The sequence below is a fragment of the Danio aesculapii genome, chromosome 5, assembly GCF_903798145.1.
Source record: "Danio aesculapii chromosome 5, fDanAes4.1, whole genome shotgun sequence".
Classification (NCBI taxonomy): domain Eukaryota; kingdom Metazoa; phylum Chordata; class Actinopteri; order Cypriniformes; family Danionidae; genus Danio; species Danio aesculapii.
The window spans coordinates 55,433,097-55,445,780 of record NC_079439.1 but is presented as its reverse complement, the minus strand read 5'-3'; the positions used below and the strand labels follow the sequence as shown (position 1 = coordinate 55,445,780).

The window sequence follows — 12,684 nt, the reverse complement described above, 5'->3', positions numbered from 1 at the left end:
TGGGTTTACCTTCATTTGTATTTTAGGCACAGGGTAAACATTTGTCATGCTGATGATGATTAGCAAACACTAGCTAAGCGCTAGCTTGATTAGCAAACACTTGCGTCTGGTTGCTTCCCATATTGCTGAAAAACTCATATATTTTTAGTTTAACCAAAATTGAAAAATAAATATTATTGTTACTTTATTATTACTGTTGTCATTTACTGTCATTCCAACCCCCTGAGACCTTCTGAACATAAATTAAGAAACTTTGTCCTCTATAGACACACTGTAAATAATTATTAGTTGACTTTACGTATAATGAGTGAGTAAATCTGTTGCTTTTAAAATGATTAGTTGATTTTACTTATCAAAAGTGAGTAATCATTCCCTTAAAAATTGTAAGAAAAATAACTATCTGCATATTTATAAAATTAACACTTTATTTTGATAATCTATTTCAGTATTAGTAGACTGTCTGCTTAATATCTGCTGATACTGCTCCTTCAACAGACATTTAACTGACTATAAGAAACTTTGCAAGTACATGTCAACCTACTCTAACCCTAACCCCAACAGTCTACTTATAATCTAATTATAATTAGTTACAATGTAACTTAAATTCAACAAACAGACCATCAAAATAAAGTGTGACCAAGGTAAGTTATCAACTTAACAGTAGAGTAAACTTAAAGTAAAGCCAACTTGTCGCTTTTAAGGCTTTTAAGTTTTTAGTTCGATAAACGTCATTGCGTCATCCACATTTCCTCACGGAGTTTAATGTAATTTCGGATGTTTTATTTTTGATTTGTCGAATTTAACTGCTGATTGGCAGTTTCATTTTTATTCAGGAACACTTCATGCATGCCCCCGTGATAAACGAGATATTGGTTGCGAGTTTGAACTGAAAGAGTGTAGTTTTAATGGAGTTTGATGCAGAATAAGAGAGTATACATCAGCATTTCGTGATGCAGGTGTCTGTGGTCCTACACTGACTAGGTAGGTGCAGAGAATAGTGTCACACAGCTGTGTGTGTGTATAGACTATCCTGTCACAAAATGCACATGTCTTAATCTGATTTCTGTTTAGTTTGATTATGACTTTAATCAGATTAAATTAATCAAAAATAGCTGTTTACATGGTAGACTCCTAATCAGAGTATTGTTTTAATCACATTAAAATTGTTTTAATTATTGGTGTCCATGTAAACGTATTCAGTGAAAGATTACCCCTACAAACACACAAGCAATGAAATGTGCCCAGATGTAAGCTTTTAAAATAGTTTGGGCATAGTATTATTCTACTTGCGCAAGCATCTCACCACCCTGGCCGTAGTATGCTACTACAAAAGATGATGTCAGAAAACCATCAATACATCATAGCCTGTTATAGTTTGCTTCTAAACCAATACTGAATCGTCCTTATCTGCATTGTGATGCAAACTATTAATTTTGATACTCACACCAAAAACATAGTCAAACATTGTTGTTTATAACATTGTTGTGTTGAGAGGTTCAACTGCAATCACACAAAGCTTCAAGAACACTTTTGTGTGGAAAAAACTGTAAAAACTTAAATTTATCTAAAATTTCATTTGTGTTCCAAAGATGAACAAAGGTCTCAGGGGATTAGACAACATTAATATCATATTTATTTACAGAATTTTGTGTTGTGTGTGTGTGTGTGTGTGTGTGTGTGTGTGTGTGTGTGTGTGTGTGTGTGTGTGTGTGTGTGTGTGTGTGTGTGTGTGTGTGTGTGTGTGTGTGTGTGTGCGTGCGTGCGTGTGTGTAAAGTAATCCTGTAATTTCTAGCTGCTGCAGTGTTTGCTTATCGTATTGTTCTTTTTTTTTACTATATGCATGTTAAAATCATACATTTACCACTTATTGTGTTCGTGTAGTTCATCGTGTAGGTCACCGTAAACAGTGTAATGTCAGTTACCACATGATTTTTTTCATGAGCCCATGTTGAATAATTCCTCACCCCAAAGACGTTGTTTTTGTCAGATTGTGTCTTGTGATCATTTTAATCAGTCATTTTCTTTTCGGCTTAGTCCCTTTATTAATCTGGGGTCGCCACAGCGGAATGAACCACCAATTTATCCAGCATATGTTTTACGCAGCAGATGTCTTTTAGCTGCAACCCAACACTTGAAAACACCCATACATTCTCATTCACACACATACACTACAGACAATTTAGCTTACCCAATTCACCTGTACCGCATGTCTTTGGACTTGTGGGGGAAACCGGAGCACCCGGAGGAAACCCCACGAACGCGGGGAGAACATGCCAACTGTCAACTGTCCCAGCCGAGGCTCGAACCAACAACCTTCTTGCTGTGAGCCAAGAGCGCTACCCACTGCGGCACCGCGTCGCAGTGCGATCATTTCATTGTAGTTAAATTATCATTCTAAGATAATATGGAATAATTTGACCTACAGAAGTTATGAACATCTTTTTTGACTTTTCCTCAACCAATTATGAGCATGTGTGTATTTTGCCTTGAATGCTGGAATCAGAGTACTGAGAATTAAAATTAACTATGGACATGTGGACTATCACTTTTGAGCTCTAGTGCTCCTATTCCCATTACTATGGTAACAGCAACTTCATGATTGGTACATTTCTCTACAGGATTATGTGAAGTCACCAGATATTCACTGCTTATAAACAGTATGTGTTCTGGCTTCCACCGAGGAATATAATGTACCAACCTCAGAGCTCACTGTACAGTTGATAGATGTACAGTTGAAGTCTAAATTATTCACCGCAGTGATTTTTCTTTTCTTTTTCAAATGTTTCCAAAATTATGTTTAACAGACCAAGAAATTTTTCAAAGTATTTCCTATAATATTTTTTTCTTCTGGGGAAAGTCTTATTTGTTTTATTTCGACTAGAATAAAAAGAGTTTTTAATAAAAAAGCCCCCTTAAGCAATTTTTTTTCCAATTGTCTACAAAATAAACCTACATTATACAATGACTTGCCTAATTACCCTACCTTATTAGTTAGTAAAACTATTATGTTTAGAAATGTGTTGAAAAAATCTTTCCATTTAACAGAAATTGGGGAAAAAATAAACAGGGGGGCTAATAATTCAGGAGAGGTAATAATTCTGACTTCAACTGTATGTGCATTTGAAAATTAATGATATTTTATTTTATTTACCAAACCTACAGTTGAAATCAGAATTATTAACCCCCCTGAATTATTAGCCCCCCTGTTTATTTTTTTTCTCCAATTTCTGTTTAACGCAAAGCAGATTTTTTTCAACACATTTCTAATAGTTTTAATAACTCATTTTTAATAACTGTTTTATTTTATCTTTGCCATGATGACAGTAAATAATATTTGACTAGATATTTTTCAAGACACTTCTATACAGCTTAAAGTGACCTTTAAAGGCTTAACTAGGTTAATTAGGTTAACTAGGAAAGGTTAGTGTAATTAGGCAAGTTATTGTAAAATGATGGTTTGTTCTGTAGACTAACGACAAAAAAATAGCTTAAATGGGATAATAATATTGACCTTAAAATGTTTATTAAAAAATTAATAACTGATTTTATTCTAGCCGAAATAAAAGAAATAAGACCTTCTCCAGAAGAAAAAGTATAATCAGACATACTGTGAAAATTTCCTTGCTCTGTTAAACATCATTTGGGAAATATTTAAAAAAGAAAAAAAAAATTCAAAGGGGGGTTAACTTCAACTGTAGTTTAACCTAAAATGTTTTAGGAATGCTAAAGTACAGAGCAGAGAGAACTGCATTCATCCTTACAGCCTCTCTGGGGGAATGATTGTATAACATGTGTAACACACACGGGAAGCTGACAGTGGAAGCCCACTGTCAATTTTCTCGCTTGAAATTACACGTTTGTGTGTGGCCAATTGGCCTTGTTCTGAAAGTGTGTGGGAGTATGAGAGCACTTGAAGCCTTTTATCCACGCAGCCTTCGTGGACCGCTCTGCTTTGTGCATCCATCACTTCCATGTTTTATATTCCCCATCTTGGAAAAGTACAGCACGAGATATAGATAGAAATATGTCTCAAATACTTAAAACAAGAAACTGCTGAAAAATACTCATTTTTTAGAAAGGCCAGCACTGAATAAGAATAGGATTTTTTGCTTTGAAGGATTTTGATGAGTTTCTGAATCTCTTATGACTGTGAGCTCTACAGAATGTGTGCAGCATTTACAGTGGACCTTTTTTCCCTCTCTCTTCTTCTCCTTCTCGCTCTTTCCTCCCTCCTTATTTGCTCTCGATTTCACACCCACACAAACACATTCACTGGCAGCGACTGTCGTCATTTCATCAATAACGTTTGACTGGCTTATACTGCAGGAAATATCTTGAGATGTACTGAAGACAGTTATGTGTTTGTGAACATCCAGTTCTGACCATCTCATTTAGACATTTTTTTTCTTACCTTTCACGTTACAGCATTTGAGCTGTTTACTTGATCCATGACTGAACACAATTCCACTCTATCCTGGTTCCTTGCATTAAATCCACACAGTGTGTAGCCAGATATTTCTGCAGAATTTAATGGAGACATTAACAATGTTTAATACAACCCCTGTTACTTGTAGTATGTTATATTAAATTTAAGACTGTCAGGTGGTTAACATTTTTAACCTAATTCATTACACAATGTGGCAATTAATTAATCTGATTAATCTCAAATTACATTAAGTAAATCATTGTTTTATTCATTCAATTCGTTCTAATTTATTCGACTCATTCAGCAATCAATAAAGTGAACAACTCTTTATATAATTAGCCCATTGAATCATTGATTAACCCAATTTGTCGAAATGGGTTCATTTAGAGATGGAAAAAATTGATCAATGATGCACAACAATACTCAAGTAGCTTTATATGTGATATTTTTATTCACAAAACTGCAAAAACAGTACGTATTGGGCTCTATCATACACCTGGCACAATAAGACACAAGACATATTTGGCATGATGTGTTGCTGTTTTCAGACCAGCGCAACAAGAATTTTCAAGGTTTGCGCCACATTGTTTAAATAGCAAATCCATTTGCGCCACTTTGTGGACTCATGGGCGTGCTAGTCTATAAAGGAGGTGTGTTAAGGCGCATTGTTGGCACATTGTTTTTCATTTATTCATTTGTTGGAAATTAGAACTGAATTTAGAAATAATTTTGAAATAAATATTTGCACTTAACAAAATCAAATATGTAGGCTGATGGATGTCTTCAGTGGAGTGCGTACAAGTAAAGGAGTAAAGTAAAGAGTAAAAGTAAAGTAATGAGGCTCATTCTTTATCCTCGTGCTGCAGACGTTCTGTTTAACTGTTTTCTCGCAAGTGAAGCATTCAGTAGTAGTAGTATATGATAATAATATCATAGTAAATGTGATGTAATAGTAATAGTAAATAGCGAATGTGTCATACCAAGGCACAACTGACTTTAAAGGGAGTTTGAATTTTTTTTTATTTAAACTCTTGCATAAAATATCAATATCACATTTACACTTGTGCTATTGGCAACATATATACTTCAGCTTATATTTTTGTGAAACCTCAAAAATGTATGTGTACATTTGAATGCAGTTTTTAGTTAAAATGAATACTACGTGGCAGTATGAAGTTAAAAATGTTTTGTTCTGTTTCACACTAATGATATTTTACAGGGACATATCATGACTGTATCCTTGTATCCTTATATCCTCGTAGTTGCAAAACAGCAGATAAAAACCACAAAACATGGTTGATGGTGTCTATGATTTATAATTGAATGCTTTTGCCTCACTATGTACAGTTGAAGTCAGAATTATTAGCCCCCCTTTGAATAGTTTTATATATTTTATATATTTATAATATATTTTATATATTTCCCAGATGATGTTTAACAGACTTAAACAGTAAACATTTTCACAGTATGTCTGATAATATTTTTTTCTTCTGGAGAAAGTCTTATTTGTTTTAGTTTGGCTAGAATAAAAGCAGTTTTTCATTTTTTTAAAAATGGTGTCTAATAATTGTGACTTCAACTGTATACCTGCATTCTATTGGCTTCATCAAGTGAGTAATTCCCCTGCATCAAGTTGTAGTAACTTATCAACTTATCAAGATATTTTATATTTTACATATGTTTAAATAATTTGTTAGGGTGAAATCCTCATAACATAAAGATTCTTCTTTCTTCAGTGGATGTTTAAACAACAGTTTTAACAGTTTTAACAAACTGAATTTCTGAATATGAGACTGAGTGAAGAATGAATACTGCATGAGATGCAGATTACCAAAACTGAGATACTGAGACACGGCTAATTAATCTGAAAGATCCCTATTTTCTGCCTGCATAATGATATTCATTGAAAAATAAGAAACAGTACAGAGCTGTTACTAGTAAAACCAAATCATTAAGATAAAATCTCTTTCTTTCGTATCCAGTCATGTAAAGATGTTATCAATTAAATCACGCGATGCACCTACACTTTATTGTCCTTTCCACAATCAACCAGCGTTGAAATAAATCCAAAGTATCTTAGTCTTTCTATAGACGAGACAAACTTGAACAGAAATCCACTCAGTCACAACAGAAAAGAACACTAGTTAACAATAACAACCGTAAAAAAATATCAGAGGCTACGTTTGAGCTAACCAACTCCACAGCCATCAGATCTGTAATCCCAAAGATCATTTACATGTATTCATTTCGCTGACACTTTATTCCAAAGTGACTTACAAGAGATAGATAGATAACAATAGCAGAAAATAGATCACACCATTTCTTGCTATTGCTGTTGACCACTGTTTCTGTTTCAGACTGTTATCTGCCTCAAGGCCAGATTGTTCCTTGTAGCGCGCACATGTGTGTTTCACAGGCTTTTCTGAGCAGTTGTTTTCTTCTTTCTCATCTCACAGGCAATAATAAACAGCACTATCACCCCGAACATGTCCTTCACAAAGACATCTCAAAAGTTTGGCCAGTGGGCCGACAGCCGTGCCAACACAGTGTATGGGCTGGGTTTCTCCTCCGAGCATCATCTGGCCAAGGTGGGTGGATTTCTCTCTCTCTCCTCTCTCTCTCTCTCTCTCTCTCTCTCTCCCTCTCTCCTCTCTCTCTCTCTCTCCTCTTCTCTCTCTCTCTCTCTCTCTCTCTCTCTCTCTCTCTCTCTCTTCCGGTCTATCCATCCCTCATTTTCTTGCCTGTGTCTCTGGGGGTCTTGTTCTGCCTCTCTCTCGCTCGCTTCCACCCCCTGTGTTTGTGAGCTGGGGAACACCTACACACTGTGCCCTAATGAGGAGCTATACAGTCATGGGCGCGTGGGAGGCTTCTTCTGTGCAGTGCTTTCCTTTCTCTCTCTCTTTCTCTCTTCTCTCTTTCTCTTCTCTTCTCTCGCTCTCTCTCTCTCTCTTTCTCTCCTCTGCATTATGATGATGCACTGTCAAAAAAACTCACCACCTCTTGTCTTCCTCTGCTCTCCTTCTGTTTCATTCCAGCTCACATTTCTTTTTATCTGCGTCCTTTGCTTTTGCTGATACAAATAGAGGTAAACAGAAGGATAATGATCATGTATATACTGTATAGGCTTATGACGGTGTCAGATTTTCTTGTTGTAAATAATTAAAGGAAGCTTTTATCATGGTATATGGTATTATCATAATATTGTGATATCATGATATGGTATTATCACGATATTAAAAGGCAACTTTAACGGGTAGGATAGCAAAATTATGGTATATTAATATTCTCAATGAAGAAATGTTTTATCCAAATTAAATTGCAAAAGGATTCTAAGCATTATTAGTACACTATAAAACCCAAAAGTGAAGGTAACTCAAACCATTTGAGGAAACCGATTCCAACAAAATATTTAAGTTCAAAAACGAATCCTAATAAGTACTGTGAACTTAATCCAATTGAGTAAATAAAGCAATTTGAGCACAGTAAAACCCAATAAATGAAGAGAACTCAAACCAATTGAGGACTGTAAAACCCAGTAAGTTAAGGGAACTTAAACCGATTAAGGAAGCTGATTGCTACAAACCATTTACAAAAAACGAATCTACACAAATATTGTGAACTTACTCTATTTAAGTTGAAGTAATGAGGTATTTAATTAACTCATTACCTTCAACACTAAGTTCAAAACTCTTTTCAAATGAGTAGAATTAACTTTCAATAAATTTTGAGTTACCTACACTCATTTCATTTGATAAAGTGACTGTTGGGTTTTACAGTGTTACTTTTAATTGAAGTGACAGTGGACAGCCGCCGACTTGAAGCTCCGTTGTGTGTACCCTGATAGAAACCTATGTTTAGTATTCTAAAATGCATGGCGCTGCGCGTCACCGAGTGGCGCTTCTGTTATGTGACCTGCAGGCAAGTTCATTATTTTATTTCCAATGGAGCGACACTCATGTGAGGCAAAGGCGCTCGCGCTTTCAGCTGCACCTAGTTAAGATCACACTCACAGGGAGCTTCTGTGACCTCGAGAAGTTTAAGATAGACGCAATGAAAAGTACTAATTTGCAAACCTACCTACAAACAAACTAAGTTACAAACAATAATTCCGATTATAGCGATCATGTGATGAATGCTGATCGTGTGTTGAGGCCAATGAGCCTTGCATCTAAAATAGAGCAAGGGTGTTCCTTTAGTAGTGACATCGCTTTGACTCACACGCTGAAAATGGCGGACATGAAACGTCAAACTGAGGATTAGGTGACGCGTGCCTGTCAATCAATATTGGTGGGCGGGGGGGACTGCACCCCTACGTCAAGTTGCGGTCGATCTAAAAACCTCTCCCAATTGGTCCACCATTTTTATGTTAAATTGAAAAAAAAGGACTGTGTGTGTTCATATCACCCATAATATGATGGTCTATACACTCTACTTACACACGTCTGTCCAAACAGCTTGAAAAGGAGATTTTCACCATAGGTGCCCTTTAAATTCAATTAAGTCTCCAAGCTTTTCCCCTGTTATAAACACCATGCAGAAACAATGGAAATTTTGTTTTAGAAAGTTTTAATAGTAAATAACTATTCATAATATTTAGAATTTCCAGCAATAATAACATTGTGCATGTTCATTAAATGTTCTTGGTGCTTGTAATTTTATTCTATGGATCAAGAAATAAAAATCAATAACCACAGTGTTAAACATATCTGTCAATTAACAGGTGCCTGTGTTTTGTCTTTTACTTTTACATTTGTTTATACTTTTTATTTGCATTATGGGAGCTCAAGCTCTGCTTGCACTACAAACATTTTTTGTAGTTTAAAACAATTTATTGTATAAGAAATGGTATATATAAAATAAAGCCATAACATAATAGTACTTGCAGCTAATTACCTTTTTTTGTAACATAATGTAGGGTGGTTCATTCCGCTGTGGTGACCACAGATTAATAAAATGACTAGGCCGAAAATAAACTGAATGAATTAACATAATGTATCTGACCAACCCAGATGATATATTGTTTTAAACTGCTAAAAATGGAAATAAAAATTATTTTGTTAAACCTTTTAACATCAAGCGCTTTCGAAGCAGAGATCAAGTCCTATAATAACATTTCAAAACATAAATAAAATGAAAACACACATGACTGACCAAATATGGGAAACTGCTAAAGATAATTATAATAATTTTGAGTGTCAAGAAAAAGCACAATGGAAAGATATATATAACGTTGTTATGTTGATATATTATTTCTATGTGAGTATGTTAGAAACCTTATAATTAAGCATTTATTAATATTCATTTCAATTGATGCTAATACTAATAAATACTACTAATATTAATAATTTTACAGTATCATAAAAAGCGCTGTGGAAAGGTTAAATGTACAGTTATTACATTATTACACACTTTCTATTTAACTACATTAGAATCATTATTATTAAGCATTTATTAATATTAATTTCAACATAAGCTAATACTAATAGTACTAATAATAACTATTTATACAGTATCATGTAAAGCACTTTGGAAAATGTACAGTTATTAAATTACTACACTCATATTGATGTCAATTTTAGGCCTGTCACGATAGGTAATTGTTGTTGTGCGATATATTGTCACAGAAATTGTTGCGATAAGCAATATTATTGTCATTTTGAGATGATTTTACGTGTATAATGATTATATAACAGTATAATAATGCAAATAGCCATAAACACTTTAAAATGCTTATCATTCTTAAGGTTACTTTGATTCTAAAATTTGATGTTAGGTAAAAAAAAGGTAAATGTCCTATTACATACACTACTACCTATTACATACACTAGTCTTGTCGCCTCTCCAAGTTTTAGGAACAACAAATAATAACTTGAATTCTAGTTGATCATTTGGTATCAGAAGTGGCTTATATGAAAGGCAAAGGCCTCTAGATTACACTTATTTGACCAAAATAAAATATGATCATGCCTTAATTTTTAATTATTTAATTAGGACAGTAAGGTCTGACTTTGCTTAGACAAAAGTCTTGCCACTTACCAGAAATAATGTACAGTATAGAATATAAAGTCATGGTGCTGTGGAAAAAGAATGAATATTGTGTATGACTCCCATGAGTTTGGAGGACTGCATCCATACATCTCTGCAATGACTCGAATAACGTATTAATAAAGTCATCTGGAACGGCAAAGAGAGTTCATCAAGACTCTTTGGATTCATTTTCAATGCCTCCTCCTTTATCTTACCCCAGACATGCTCAATATTGTTCATGTCTTGTGATTAGGCTGGCCAATCCTAGAACATCTTGACCTTCTTTGATTTCAGGAACTTTGATGTGGAGGAAGTATGAGAAGGAGTGCTATCTTGCTGAAGAATTTGCCCTCTCCTGTGGTTTGTAATGTAATGGGCAGCACAAATGTCTTGATACCTCAGGCTGTTGATGTTGCCATCCTCTGCAGATCTCTCTCACGCCCCCATACTGAATGTAACCACAAACCATGATTTTTCCTTCACCAAACTTGACTGAAATCTGTAGGAATCTTGGGTCCATGAGGGTTCCAATAGGTCTTCTGCAGTATTTGTGATGATTGGGATGCAGTTCAACAGATGATTCATGGGAAAAATCTATCTTCTATCATTTTTTCAAATGATCAACTAGACGTTAAGTTATTATTTGTTGCTCTACAACTGGGATCGTTGACAAGATTTTTGTCAACGGTGAGGTAGACATGTCATTGTAAAATTGTAAAATAGTGAAATGGCTTAAACACAATTTGTTTATTTGTAAATATATTGCAACAGCAAAAGTTATTGAGGTCATCTCCAAGTAATGCATCTAAGACAAGCCAAATTAATTTCAACACAAAGTAATGCTAATTATTCAATTCAGAAGTTGTATCTTTTAGTAATGATATAGGCAATGATCTAACTATTTGTATAACTAATGTTAAGATTAATAAATACTTCAGCAAATGATTTCCTTGTTGATTAATCTTGCAGTAAGCAATGCTAACTAACTAAACATTATTATAAAGAGTTGCCATCTTTTTATATTTAGGCAAACTGATAGATTTTCTTTAATTACTAATTACTCAACATTTGAAGCACCTTCTCTGTCTCAGGTATGTTTGCTTAAAGCTTGATGTTTCAACATTATTAATGAAGCAGCAGAGCCCTGACCCAAAAGTGTACAGAAATCTCCCTGCTAGATATTTAGAAAAGTGCTGCAGTCCTCCTGGAGCCCGGGAAGCTTTAATGGGAACAGTCTATATTGGGAACTGTGACCATTGCTTCTTTTAGGAGAGATATCCATTCTAAAAAATCCATCCATTTAAACACACATGATCTTATTATACTTAAAATGTATTATACTACACTAAAAGTGCTAGATTGTTTGCAAGTATGTGTGCTTGTGTCCTCATTGGGATTTTTTGGAATACTTTCTTGTTTAAACTTGAACAGAAAGATCATGCTGGTTCAACTGGACAAGCAAAACCAGCCCCTAGCTGCTGTGAAGAAGTGTTTGCCTTCTTGTTTACACAATCTTGTTTTTGTGTATTTTTTGTATATTATATAAACAAATGCAACCTAAGTAAACACTAAATAAGTTATTTATTCTAATGGTATTAGAAATTAAACAATAGCCACTGTATACGAATTGTATTCATTCAACGATGCTTACAAAATCCCTAAATATGTTCCAATTAACATTTATAGATGTAAAAGTAAAAAAAGCATTCTCTAAGCAGATTACACTCTCAATAGATGTCTTACATGAAGTGAGTACAACACCGTTTCCTTACTCCATGAAAGTAAAATAGTAAAGTAAAGAGTAAAAGTAAAGTAAAGAGAAAGTAAGGAGGCCAAATGGAGGAGGCTTGTTCTTTATCCTTGCACTGCAGATGGTCTGTTTAACTGTTTTCTTGCTAGTGAAGCATTCAGTTTTTCCACTTACAAAGTCTGCCATGTAAATAGCAAATGCGCCATGGCACGACGCAACTGACCCTTAAAGGGAATGGGAGATGAGACTCTAATTGGTTTAATTCATGTTATGCTCAAAACACGTCCATAACTCATTAAGAGAATAAGCACAACCCTGCTAGACCATGCGCCTGGGGGCGCAGAGCAGATTTTAACGTCTTTAAATTAGCAAAAGTGGATTTGGACACGCTCTTGATGCTTTTGCACCATGTGAACTTTATGCCTAGATCGTTAAAATAGAAGCCAAAGCCTAAAAAAGTGAAAGAGAATTATAAGCTTG

General features: G+C 34.7%; 1 protein-coding gene across 2 annotated transcripts in view; it reads left to right on the top strand.

The window, feature by feature from the left end:
- Nucleotides 1-12,684, top strand: part of homer1b (homer scaffold protein 1b) — a 57,535-nt gene that overhangs the window by 19,938 nt on the left and 24,913 nt on the right. For both annotated transcript variants that reach the window (XM_056458504.1, XM_056458503.1), the window contains one exon: nucleotides 6,884-7,015. In XM_056458504.1, the coding sequence (XP_056314479.1) occupies nucleotides 6,884-7,015 (132 nt within the window). The remainder of the gene's footprint in view (nucleotides 1-6,883; nucleotides 7,016-12,684) is intronic.